The sequence below is a fragment of the Triticum aestivum genome, chromosome 7A (genome assembly GCF_018294505.1).
Source record: "Triticum aestivum cultivar Chinese Spring chromosome 7A, IWGSC CS RefSeq v2.1, whole genome shotgun sequence".
Lineage (NCBI taxonomy): Eukaryota > Viridiplantae > Streptophyta > Magnoliopsida > Poales > Poaceae > Triticum > Triticum aestivum.
The window spans coordinates 718991637-719003840 of NC_057812.1; the positions used below are offsets into that span (position 1 = coordinate 718991637).

Sequence of the window (12204 nt, forward strand, 5' to 3'; positions counted from 1 at the left end):
GTATCATGCATAGCAGAAGTGGCATCATCAATAATAGGCGACATATCAGAATTAATAGCAGAAGCAGGTCTAGGTGTCACAAGCTTACTCAAAACAGAAGGTGAATCAAGTGCAGAGCTAGATGATAGTTCCTTACCTCCCATCGTAGTTGAGGGATAAATCTTGGTTCTTGGATATTTCAAGTTCTTCATAAAGATAAGCAGATATAAATCCCAAGTGACTCAAAGAATAGAGCTATGCTCCCCGGCAACGGCGCCAGAAAATAGTCTTGATAACCTACAAGTATAGGGGATCACAACAGTTTTCGAGGGTAGAGTATTCAACCCAAATTTAGTGATTCGACACAAGGGGAGCCAAAGAATACTCTCAAGTATTAGCAGCTGAGTTGTCAATTCAACCACACCTGGAAACTTAATATCTACAGCAAAGTATTTAGTAGCGAAGTAATATGATAGTAGTGGTAATGGTAGCAAAAGGTAACAGTATCAAAAGTAATATTTTTGGTGTTTTGTAGTGATGATAACAATAGCAACGGAAAAGTAAATAAGCGAAGAACAATATATGGAAAACTCGTAGGCAATGGATCGGTGATAGAGAATTATGCCGGATGCGGTTCATCATGTAACAGTCATAACCTAGGTGACATAGAACTGGCTCCAATTCATCAATGTAATGTACGAATGTATTCCGAATATAGTCATACGTGCTTATGGAAAAGAACTTGCATGACATCTTTTGTCCTACCCTCCCGTGGCAGCGGGGTCCTATTGGAAACTAAGGGATATTGAGGCCTCCTTTTAATAGTGTACCGGAACAAAGCATTAACACATAGTGAATACATGGACTCCTCTAACTACGGTCATCACCGGGAGTGGTCCCGATTATTGTCACTTCGGGGTTGCCGGATCATAACACATAGTAGGTGACTATAGACTTGCAAGATAGGATCAAGAACTCTCATATATTGATGAAAACATAATATGTTCAGATATGAAATCATGGCACTCGGGCCCTAGTGACAAGCATTAAGCATAGCAAAGTCATAGCAACATCAATCTCAGAACATAGTGGATACTAAGGATCAAACCCTAACAAAATTAACTCAATTACATGATAAATCTCATCCAACCCATCACCGTCCAGCAAGCCTACGATGGAATTACTCACGCACGGTGGTGAGCATCATAAAATTGGTGATGGAGGATGGTTGATGATGACGAAGGCGACGGATTCCCCTCTCTGGAACCCTAAACCGACTCCAGATTAGCCCCCCCGAGAGAGTTTAGGGCTTGGCGGCGGCTCCGTATCGTAAAACGCGATGAATCATTCTCCCTGGTTTTTCTCTCCCCGAAAGTGAATATATGGAGTCAGGGTTGAGGTCGGTGGAGCATCAGGGGCCCACGAGGCAGCGCGCGCCCAGGGGGGTAGGGCACGCCTCCCACCCTCGTGGACAGGTGGAGGCCCCCCTGACGTGGATCTTCCTTCCAGTATTTTTTATATATTCCAAAATAATTCTCCGTTGATTTTCAGGTCATTCTGAGAACTTTTATTTCTACATAAAAATAATACCATGGCAATTCTGCTGAAAACAGCGTTAGTCCGGGTTAGTTCCATTCAAATCATGCAAGTTAGAGTCCAAAACAAGGGCAAAAATGTTTGCCAAAGTAGGTACGATGGAGACGTATCAGTGGCTTGATGTATATATGTTCTTATTAGACCTTTGTTGAATAATTAATAAAGATGATTGTATGCATCGATTGATGCGGAGGCCAGGGGTTTAACATCATTTTCCAAAAAACACCCTACGAACGCCTCTAGGCCATTCTCCCTCCTGTCCTCTCATTGCCCCTCCACTGGTGGGCCGCAAAGACCCGGCAGGGCGTTTCATGCGCATCAGGGCTCACCTGGTGATGCAGGCGTGATAGTGCTGTGTGGCACTCTCAATAGAGTGGTGCGAGCGCGCATTGGGCGCGGAGGTGCATGCTATGCTGGGATGCTGGCTAGGCCCGACTGGGTGCGTTTGTGGTAGTGACAGCCGTTGGGTAAGGATGTGGCCCAGCAAGTGTTCAACAACCATGCCTTCAAGAAGGAATAATGATCAAGGGCTATTGTCACTGGATCCAACCATTAAAGGCCAGATTCTATGTTTTCATCCAGAAGAGCAAGTACGAACATATCCGGTCAACGACTTAAATACGGTAACGACGCAAGATCATTATTTCTAGATATAACCCACTAGGGCGAGACCTTGGGATTTCACCATGAAGCTTGAGAACATGTTCTCAAGAAGCACCACCAAATCGGGTCAATCGTATGTTGTCGCCGCCACTTCTCTGTGATCCCAACAACTATAGGTGCCTGGCTAGAAATTCCGCCGTTGCCACTGCACAACCATGCCTTTTTGTCAAGCCGCTATCGTAGATCACATCTCAATGCCGAAGGCAAGCTAGTCAGTGTGAGAGCGACCACACTTCACAAAGGAGCCTTTCGACTGCATCCAACAACCTCTTCAGAACGAGCTGCCGACAGTAGGAACTATATTTAGAGAGATGAACCATAACCAAGAGCCATCAGTGGACGCCGCAATCCGCAGATGGGCAATGCTAGACTAATGGAAGTATTCTCATAGGATTTCTGTTACGGACTTACGGAAGAGTTGTGGTTGGAGAAGATTAGGGAAGAGAGGCCCACCAGCGAAAATCAAGGAGGGTTGGTTGGTGAGAGAGCAGCCCGTAAAATCAGTCCGTACTAGAATTCCGTAGGTGTAGCATTTTTGTCGGCAGATCGAGCGAGATAGCACCACCACACACATTAACTTGCAGCGTCGTCCTAGGGAACCGATCGGAGGAGAGACTACCGCACCGGTGTGACCTCGCCGATTGCCCACAAGGGTACCAGCTGATGAGGCGGCCGCATGCTTGCCGCTCCGTCTTCCTGTCTCGGAACTGCGGTGTTAGCATGATCTGCCCACTCCAACTTGAAGCGCCGACTAAGGAAAAGTATACTGTATGTACGCATATACATCAGCAAGTCAAACAATGAAAAGTTGTGCCATGAAAGTTATACCCTATGTATACCAGTAGTTGTTCGTGCAGAATAGTAGGACCTAGCTAGCTATGATGGTTGTCACTATACATTGTCAATCGTTCTTTCTATCGCTTCGGAATTTTTCTTTTTGTTCCTTTGCTAGCGTCCTTCTTTGTGTGTGTTGGCTGTGTGCATCTTAGTTATGCAAAGGTCGGGTGTAGCTCATTATAATTGTATGCCTTGATGCTATATTTTGAGTCAATAAAGCCACTCTTTATCGAAAAAAGCTAAGACCCGCCACATTAACTCTCAAAAGACTTGTCCTGAGTTGAATGACAAGGTCAAGGAAATTACACATGATCCAGCTTTTGTTGCAGAATATCATGTTCACAGCGGGAGTAGTACATTTCGTGCCGTTTACTAGCTAGAGCAAAAGAAATGTAAACTTCATTAGTCATTGTGTTCCTTTCTTCTAGCTACTAATAAATATAGTTTGAAAGATATATCTATGGAAGAGATGATCACAACACATACATGTGATGTTCTAAAAAAACACATACATGTGACCAGTCTCAATTGCGACTAGAAATATATTTCATATGTGGTTTGTACATCGTGTTCAGAGAACTGAGCATTAATTTTAATTCACTTCCAATAATTTTTGTCCACTTTCTGGACCGCGTGCAGAAAGTCAGTACATGCAAACTTGGCATCGCTTAATCCAGCGGTTATGCATATGTACTAAAGTTAATACAAAGTTAAGTCATCTATTTTGGAACGAAGGGAGTATACAAGACCACTTAATCTTGTCTCGAGTCAAACAAACTGTTTTTTGTTTGACCATGTTTAGTAAAAAATATCAGCATCTGCTCTATCAGGTACTGTACATGTCAGATATTTTCCTTGTGAACTTGATAGTTTGACTTATACAAAGAGAAGATTAAATGGCCTTGTATACATAGACGGAAGGAGTACTAATCGACGCATAACACACTAGACCGCAGTGAACATATGTACATTACGTGGCATCTGCTTTTTTCTCAGCATTTTTTATCTAGGTTTCATCCCATGTCCAAAATGTGAGTTTGCTAAAGTTTCTTTGGTCATCTCCCTGTGACCTTGCGTGAATGCAGATCAACCTAGACCTCATGCCCCATCATCGAGCAATAGGAATGGGTAGTCATCAGCAAGCAACAGTCCAAGGGGGCATGATAAGGAGTCTCACGGTGCCGGAAAACCGAAGTCTGAAGGAACAAAAAACAAGTGAACTATATAGTTTCATACTCATGGATGGTAACAATATATTGTTCTACTTATGTACATACTGCACACGTCAAACACTTTGTCTTATTCAAACCAATCTTGTTTTTTCTCAGGCAAGCTACGATGTGTGTAGCAGTTCAATTAGGCGAAGCATCGAACAGATCACAGCCGTCTGATCTTCGATCGACATACTCTGTCTCTAAAACAATGAATACTAGTATATGTGTATTGTACTCTCTGATAAGTTGATTGTAATTAAGTCGCTATGTAGGGAACTAAGAGGAATATATGAATCAGTTACATGTAACAGTTTGTAATTGACTCTCGACGAATTTGCACGCTGCCCCTAGTCCATATGTATCTTGTGTTGTATTGAGTTCACATATATTGTATTTCGGATTTGGGGTTGTACTAATAAGTATTCGAGTGTGTGCAACTCACAGAAATTATTCGTTTATCTTAAAATATTTTACATGGATGTTAAGGAACTAAAGGTGCTCTACGATATGTTGTTGCTCCAAATACTTGGGCGCAGGGGACAGCAAGGCTAGCTAGAACACACGAGCACTTGCAGCACACGTCAGCAAGGACGATGAAAGGCTCCTGCCCTGGCCTTGAACCTCACATCTAACACGGCGTTATGAATGCGCACGGCAGAGCGGGTGCCAGCCCAACTCTAGGTAAGTTTGATTCTCCAGTCTAGGTGGTCGGGTGGGACTAGGCCCGTCTCCTGAAATTTGCAGGCCAGGGAAAAATGAAATAATAGGCCCTATATTGTACAAAATGCATATAACTAAAGAACTAATAAAACTTAAACTTAGTGTTTTCGTAAAACATTAATGCATGATTTTTCTGTTTTGTAAACCAAGCAAGAATCATGTGAATGAACTCCTATTCTCGAGATAACAACATAGAAAACACCAAACCTTAATTCGAACGAGCTACTATCTTAAAAAATTTGGAGCATGACAACCTGAGCAACTCGCCAACTGTCTTGCCCAAACAATTTGACTGTAGCGCAAAAGATGAAAATAACAAAATTAGTGTAATGATGCACGTGTACACAAAAGTTAAAAAAATTGTTGAATATAACTTTTGCCAAGATAAACTGGTGGTTTTATTTAATATTTTGCATACTTTTTAACAACTATTCTCAATATACAGATCAGAACAACTTGGTCAGACCGTACTGATTATAACTATTTGAGTATCTGTACCTCTCAAATGAATTTTGAATTGGACCGATGGTTTGAGATATAAAGCATTTTGAATATTGAATTTTGATGAAAACTTTGATGACATCAGTTTTTTTTCGTATTTTCTACATGCATGCATATATATAACGAGGTATTCATTCTGAATGTCAATGGTTTTATTTGTGCAGCTCGCAATTCAAGTATTTCATTCTGAAATTTTATAAACATACACATTACATGCTTGGATTTTAAGGTATGCATGTAGCTTGGTCTCCAAAATGCCCAACTCGGCAGCGATTGCAAAATGCATGCACTATGTTTTTATATAGCAGTCATATTGTACTTGGGATTGTAGTAATTATAAGTATCTTAGTGTGTGTACCCCACACCCTATAGCGATTAGACGACGTCCTGTGCTAAGAGTCTTTGGTCCAAACCAAACTTTTTAGTAGCCGGCTATAGCCCAGCTATAGCGGGGCTATAGCCCGCTAAACTTTCGAAATAGCTGGCTATAGGAGCTGATTTGGAGGGCCGCTGCTATTTGACATAGCCCGCTATTTAAAACATTAATCCAAACACACGAACAAACATTTGAAATAGCGTGCTATAACATCACTATGGCGTGCAATAGCACGCTATAGGTTTAGAAAGGGTCCGCCGCTAACAGGCTAAGTGCTATTTAAAACTATGATTTTATCACGCATGGTAAGGATCTCTCTCTCTCTCTCTCTCACCTCCGGTGTGACTTCCAGGTTGCGGCCCAACCGATTCCTGAATCGAGGTGCAGGGGTAGAACTTTGTACAAGGATTCCAGAATCCAGGTGGCCTTGTAGGACTTTCAAATTAACAGGTACAGGTAGGACGCACCATTCTATCTACCTGTCGTTCAAAGTTTGCTACACACGATTCTTGTATCTATTGGTTTCCCAAGACGTTTCTTCGTCTCCACGTTGACGCATGCATTCTTATTCTGGCCGCGGCTATAGCTACAAGCGTACGTACGTGGGATTGCTGACTCCATGTGCAATACGTACCTACCTACCGACAAGAAAAATCTTCTATAAATATAGCTATAGGCTCATGCAGGGCCACAACCATCTAGCTCCCCATAGCCGCCTCCCGGGGCCTCGTAACCACGAAGCTCATGCCGACCGTCTTCTGCCTTCTCCTCGTCGTCCTTGCATTGGGTGGTAATGCACATCATAAACTCATTACTGCCTTGCTTTAGCTTTTAGATATTCCTTGCTAGCGCGATCTACAAGTATACATGTTAGTTCGACCACGTCATGTTCTTCATGCATGCACTAAGACATGATTGATCTACGTTACAGGGGCTCGTGTGGAGGCTCGAGGCACACCTTCGGCTGATCAGGGGTGAAAGAACCAATGGTCCAGCATGTTCGTCTTCGGCGATGGCTTCGTCGACAACGGCAACCTCCCAAAGACCGACACATGGCGTCAATGAAGCTATCCCTATGGCTCCTATCTCAACTCCCGTGGATCTGCGACTCCTGTTCCAACTGGACGCCTTTCCAACTATTGGATTCAATCTGACTTCATCGGTACGTAGCTAGATATATACTGGTATGCTAGATAGAAAAAAATATTTTTGAGCACGTACAACCTTATATCTAAGACCATCCAAAATAATCCATCATATCAAGGCTCTAGATCATTTAGTTCTGACCCTTACAATCTTATATGTGTTGTACTAAAAATAATCCTTCATATTTATTGATTTATTTCCCTTGCAGCAAGGATCTTGTGCTTCAATGAAGCCCCTCCATCGTACAGGCTCACGCCACATCTATCTTGCGACCCATCTGGCATGACCTTTGCTTTCGGCGGTGCTGGCGTCTACGAGGTGCCGGACAAGAAGGTGTCGACCCTTGCCACACAGGTTAATGCTTTCACGAGGCTACTTAATACTGGGGTCATCTCAAAACAACAGCTTCAGAGCTCCGTCGCTCTCGTCTCCATCTCCGGCGGTGACTACATGACTGGTGCCAACGTCGACAATGCCTTCTTGAGTAGCTTCGATGATGTGAGTAGTAGTTAGCAGACTCAAACTTGCAAACACTAACCAGTATGCAATTACTATATACCCAGCTTCTTACCAAGTAACATCTCTTGCATGCAGATTGATAGTTATATTGGGAACGTGACGACTGAGATTGCGAAGAACGTGGGGAAGCTACAGAGGCTAGGTGTGAGAAAGGTACTAGTGAACAACATGCATCCCATTGGCTGCACGCCTTTGCGGACAAGTGCGAACAACTACACGACATGCGACCTTCTGGCAAACTATGCCGCAACTGTGCACAACAACAATATAGAACACCTGATGGGGAACAAGAATAATGCCCACATACTGGACCTCTACACTGCCTTCACTGACAGCGTTAATCACGCCCCGGGTAAGTACTCGTACTTTATATGTCTGCACGCGCATGATGCAAATTAAGTCCGGTTTCACATGTATGCACTTTATTCAACGTCTGTTGGAACTGTGTGTATGCAGGTGAAGGGTCGGAGCAGTCAAACAATTTCAAGCGCAAGCTGACACCTTGCTGTGAGGCTTCCACCGAGCTGGGGTACTGTGGACAGGTTAGCCCTTCAGGGAAGCGCCTCTACGACCTATGCAAGAATCCTGAAAAGAATTTCTACTGGGATGAGACTTACCCGACGACCGCTGGGTGGGAAGCTGTTACAGAGGCACTAGAAGAACCTTTGAGGGAGTTCCTAGATCGGGACTATGTTCCATGATTTCTTTGTAATTTAGGTTTTGATCGATCCGTTGCTTGTTGGCGCAATATCTTTTTGTTAGGTTAGCATAGATAGTATTCATATTTAGGAAGAAACTTGTGAGTTTTTATTGCCTTGTATTCCATGAAATTTTGTCTAGTGACCTTAATGTTTTAAGAAAGTTCGTCATACTATATATGTTGAATCTAGCATGGATCTATTTGAGGAGCACGGGGGAGTTGCAGCAAACGGGAAGGTGCTTGGATGATGGGTTCTATTTGAGTAAAGAGTAGATATATAGCTCTGCATGTGCGATCTTTGGTCTCAAAGACTGCGGCTTAGTCGATTGAGGTAACGCTCCACACCGAGTGGTAGCACGGGTATGATCGGTGCCAAGCCAGCTATGTTCGACGTTGCAAAGACGAGAAAGAGGCACACTGGCAACCGCACCCCATATGTTCGTTCAGCCTTCTTGGCTGTTCCATCAGGTTCTGCCTTCACCATGTACACCCCGGCTCGCCAAGGCCGTGTTTATGCCGTTGTTCCCATACCTGTAATTAAAAGTGCACGGGTCGTGCCTGTGAGAACTTCCACTTAGCTCCCTGCCGCTGTTGGGGATGACCTTTGCATTAATCGGTATTTGTTTCAATTCAAATGGCAAAAACATTTCTGTAACAAGCTAGGCCATATGCCACATATTTTGTTAAGCATTTGATCGTGTAGCTGCAATGTGTAGATTTCAAGTATTGGAAGCGAGTTAAGGGGGGAGAGAGATGTCTTCGGGGAACAAGGAAATATTGATCAAGTCGGTGGCTCAAGCGAGTCCAACATGTTTTGAGCATATTCAGCACTAGTAGATGGTGAAGAAAGTACAAAGGAAGATGGCCTAGTTGAATTGGCGCAAAATGATGCTGCCTAAGTCAAAGGGTGGTATCTGTTTACATCGTGTGCGTGCATTCAACCAAGAACTTCTAGCAAAACAAGTTTGGCGATTGCTTGATGCTCCGACGGGCTTATGTGCCTGATTGCGATAGGGAAAATAGTACCCCAGTGGGAATTTGTTGGATATAGTGTTTACCGGCAATGTGTCTGCTGTGTGGATAGCGGTAGAAAACGGGCTGGCGCTAGTCAAGGAAGGGATAATTTTACAGAGTTGATGACGGTATTTCCATGAAGACTTGGATCCTGTGAGGACCATCCTTCCGCCCCAGCGTGCTGAAGAGAGATTGCAGACTACACCGTGTTGCTTATTTTTTTGACGTCAATGGTGCATGGAAGTCTCACTGTTTACAAGACCTCTTTTGACCCTTGGATGTGAGTCAAAATTTTAACATTCATGCCTCACACAGAAGACGCCAAGAATTTATTGACTACTAGGGAAAACCTTATGCACAGAGGATTATCAGTAGCGCTGGCTAAAACAAGGCGCTACTACTACCTAACAATAACGCGGGGAGAACAAGCCCGCTACTATTTATATAGTAGTAGTGCGGCCAAATAAAAAGCGCTACTACTATAACTGCCACACCGTTGGAGACAAGCTAGGTATAGTAGTAGTAGCGCCCGTCTACACACCGCGCTACTGCTAAGCAAATAGTAGTAGCGCGTTTTAAGGCGACAGCGCTGCAACTAAGAAAAGGAAAAGAAAAGAAAAAAGAAAAATAAAATTAAAGAAAATGGAAAAATGAAAGCAATAGCAGTAGCGCCTGTTTATGAAAGCGCTGTAGCAACCTTAGCTATTGCGTGTTTTCGCTACACGCGCTATATTTAACTTAGCTAAACTAGTAGCGCGGTCCACCAAACAACACTATAGCTAAGTTGCTATAGCGCTGTTGCAGAAACCGCGTTGCCGTTATGTTTGACTCGCCCCTGCGCGGGCGTCCCTCCTTCCCCCAATTCTCCATTCTTCTCGCATCTCCTACCTCTCCCTCGCCGCCCCTGCTCCCTCGCCATCCTGCCTCCGTCGCCGTCATCGGAGCCGCGCGCCGTCGCCGCCACCGGAGCCGCGCGCCCTCGACGCCCCCGGAGCCACCCTCGCCGTCGAAGCTGCTGTAGACGCCACCGAAGCCACCCTCGACGCCCTCCATGCCACTGTCTCCCCCGAGCACCTCCCTGCCACCGTCTCCTCCGAGCACCCTCTCTGTAAGCCCCCACCCCTCCTCTCTAGGTTAATTTACTTAGGTGAATTTAGTTATGAACCCTAGGTTTAAGCATGAACCCTAGGTTTTGGTATGAACCCTAGATAGCTAGGTTTTGCTATAAACCTAGGTAGCTATTTTCATATATATATCAAATTAGCTAAGTATCAAATTAGGTCAGAAAATATTATTCTAGGAATTAGCTAGGTTAACTAGGTTAACTAGCTAGCTAGGTTACCTAACTAAGTTAACTAGCTAGGTTAATTAGGTTAACTAGGTTGGCTAGGTTAGAGCAAAAATTTATCTAGGGCAGTATGGTTTAACTAGGGCAGTAGGGTTTAGAGCAAAAATTTAGGTAGGGCAGTAGGGTTTAAATAGGGTTTTTGTTTCCATAGATGTTTTTCTTGAAGGAACAAACTGAAGAAAATGTTGCAGCAGTGCTGCTAGTAGTATATAGTCATACTAGTAGATGTTAATTAGGTCAGGGCAGTAGTGGTACTAGTAGATGTTAATTAGATGTTTTTTAGTGAGGGTAGTAGGGTTTTACTAAGTTAATTAGGCTAGTAGCGCTACTGGTAGTAGTGGTACAATAGGTTAATTAGGTGAAGTTAAATGAATGACCTAAATGATTGAAATTAATAGTTAACTGGATTTTTTATCTCATCATTATATAGCACTAAAGTTAACTAAGTTTCTCTATTAGTAGTTAGCAGAATTTTCTTCTACACTTAGGTTACTAGTGGTAGTGGTAGTGGTACCGTCAGTTAATTAGGTGAAGTTAAATGAATGAAATTAGTAGTTAACTGAAGTTTTTTCATTTCATTATAGAACACTAAAGTGAACTGAATTTTGTTCTATTAGTAGCTAACTGAATTTTCTTCTACACTTAGTTTTTGAATTAGCTTGTGAAATTTCGACTTGTATCATAATTTTTGATTGTTCCATAATATTATATTATCTGTTTTGGATGTTTTATATGCATTAATATGCTATTTTATATTATTATTGGGACTAACCTATTAACCTAGAGCACAGTGTCACTTTCTGTTTTTCCTTGTTTTTGAGTTTCGTAAAAAAGGAATACCAAACAGAGTCCAAACAGAATGATACCTTTGCGATGATTTTCCATAGACCGGAAGACAACCAGAAGACTTAGAGATAAACTGATAGGAGCTACGAGGCAGCCACAAGGACGGAGGGCGCGCCCACGGGGTAGGACGCGCCCCCAACCATGTGGGGCCCCCGTGACCCTCCTGACCTAATTCTTTCGCCTATATGTTCCCAAATATCCCCAAACCACTAGAGGCATCCACAAAAACACTTTTCCACCACCGCAACCTTCTGTACCCATCAGATCCCATCAAGGGACCTTTTCTCGCTCCCTGCCGGAGGAGGATTCGATCACGGAGGGCTTCTACATCAACTCTATTGCCCTTCCGATGAAGCGTGAGTAGTTTACCTCAGACCTATGGGTCCATAGCTAGTAGCTAGATGGCTTCTTATCTCTCTTTGATTCTCAATACCATGTTCTCCTCGATGTTCTTGGAGATCTATTCGATGTAATACTTTTTTGCGGTGTGTTTGCCGAGATCCGATGAATTGTGGATTTAAGACCAGCTTATCTATGAATATTATTTGAATCTTCTCTGAATTCTTTTATGCATGATTTGATATCTTTGTAATTCTCTTCGAAGTATCGGTTTGGTTTGGCCAACTAGATTGGTTTTTCTTGCAATGGGAGAAGTGCTTAGCTTTGGGTTCAATCTTGCGATGTCCTTTCCCAAGTGACAGTAGGGGCAGCAAGGCACGCATCATATTTTTGCCATCGAGGATAA

General features: G+C 43.3%; 1 protein-coding gene across 1 annotated transcript; it reads left to right on the plus strand.

Annotated features, from left to right (window-relative positions):
• Positions 1-7187: 7187 nt before the first annotated feature.
• LOC123153864 (GDSL esterase/lipase At3g09930-like) lies at positions 7188-8427 on the plus strand. Its single transcript, XM_044572775.1, has 4 exons — positions 7188-7194; positions 7241-7530; positions 7627-7903; positions 8008-8427. Exons 1-4 carry the CDS (start codon positions 7188-7190, stop codon positions 8250-8252), a joined length of 819 nt encoding a protein of 272 aa, XP_044428710.1. The 3' UTR covers positions 8253-8427.
• The last annotated feature ends 3777 nt before the right edge of the window (positions 8428-12204 follow it).

Bases quoted from the DNA above. Each gene is read 5' to 3' on its own strand.
- LOC123153864 (XM_044572775.1), top strand. The intron at 7,531-7,626 runs GTGAGTAGTAGT...TCTTGCATGCAG, and splicing joins TCTTGAGTAGCTTCGATGAT to ATTGATAGTTATATTGGGAA. The intron at 7,904-8,007 runs GTAAGTACTCGT...GTGTGTATGCAG, and splicing joins CAGCGTTAATCACGCCCCGG to GTGAAGGGTCGGAGCAGTCA.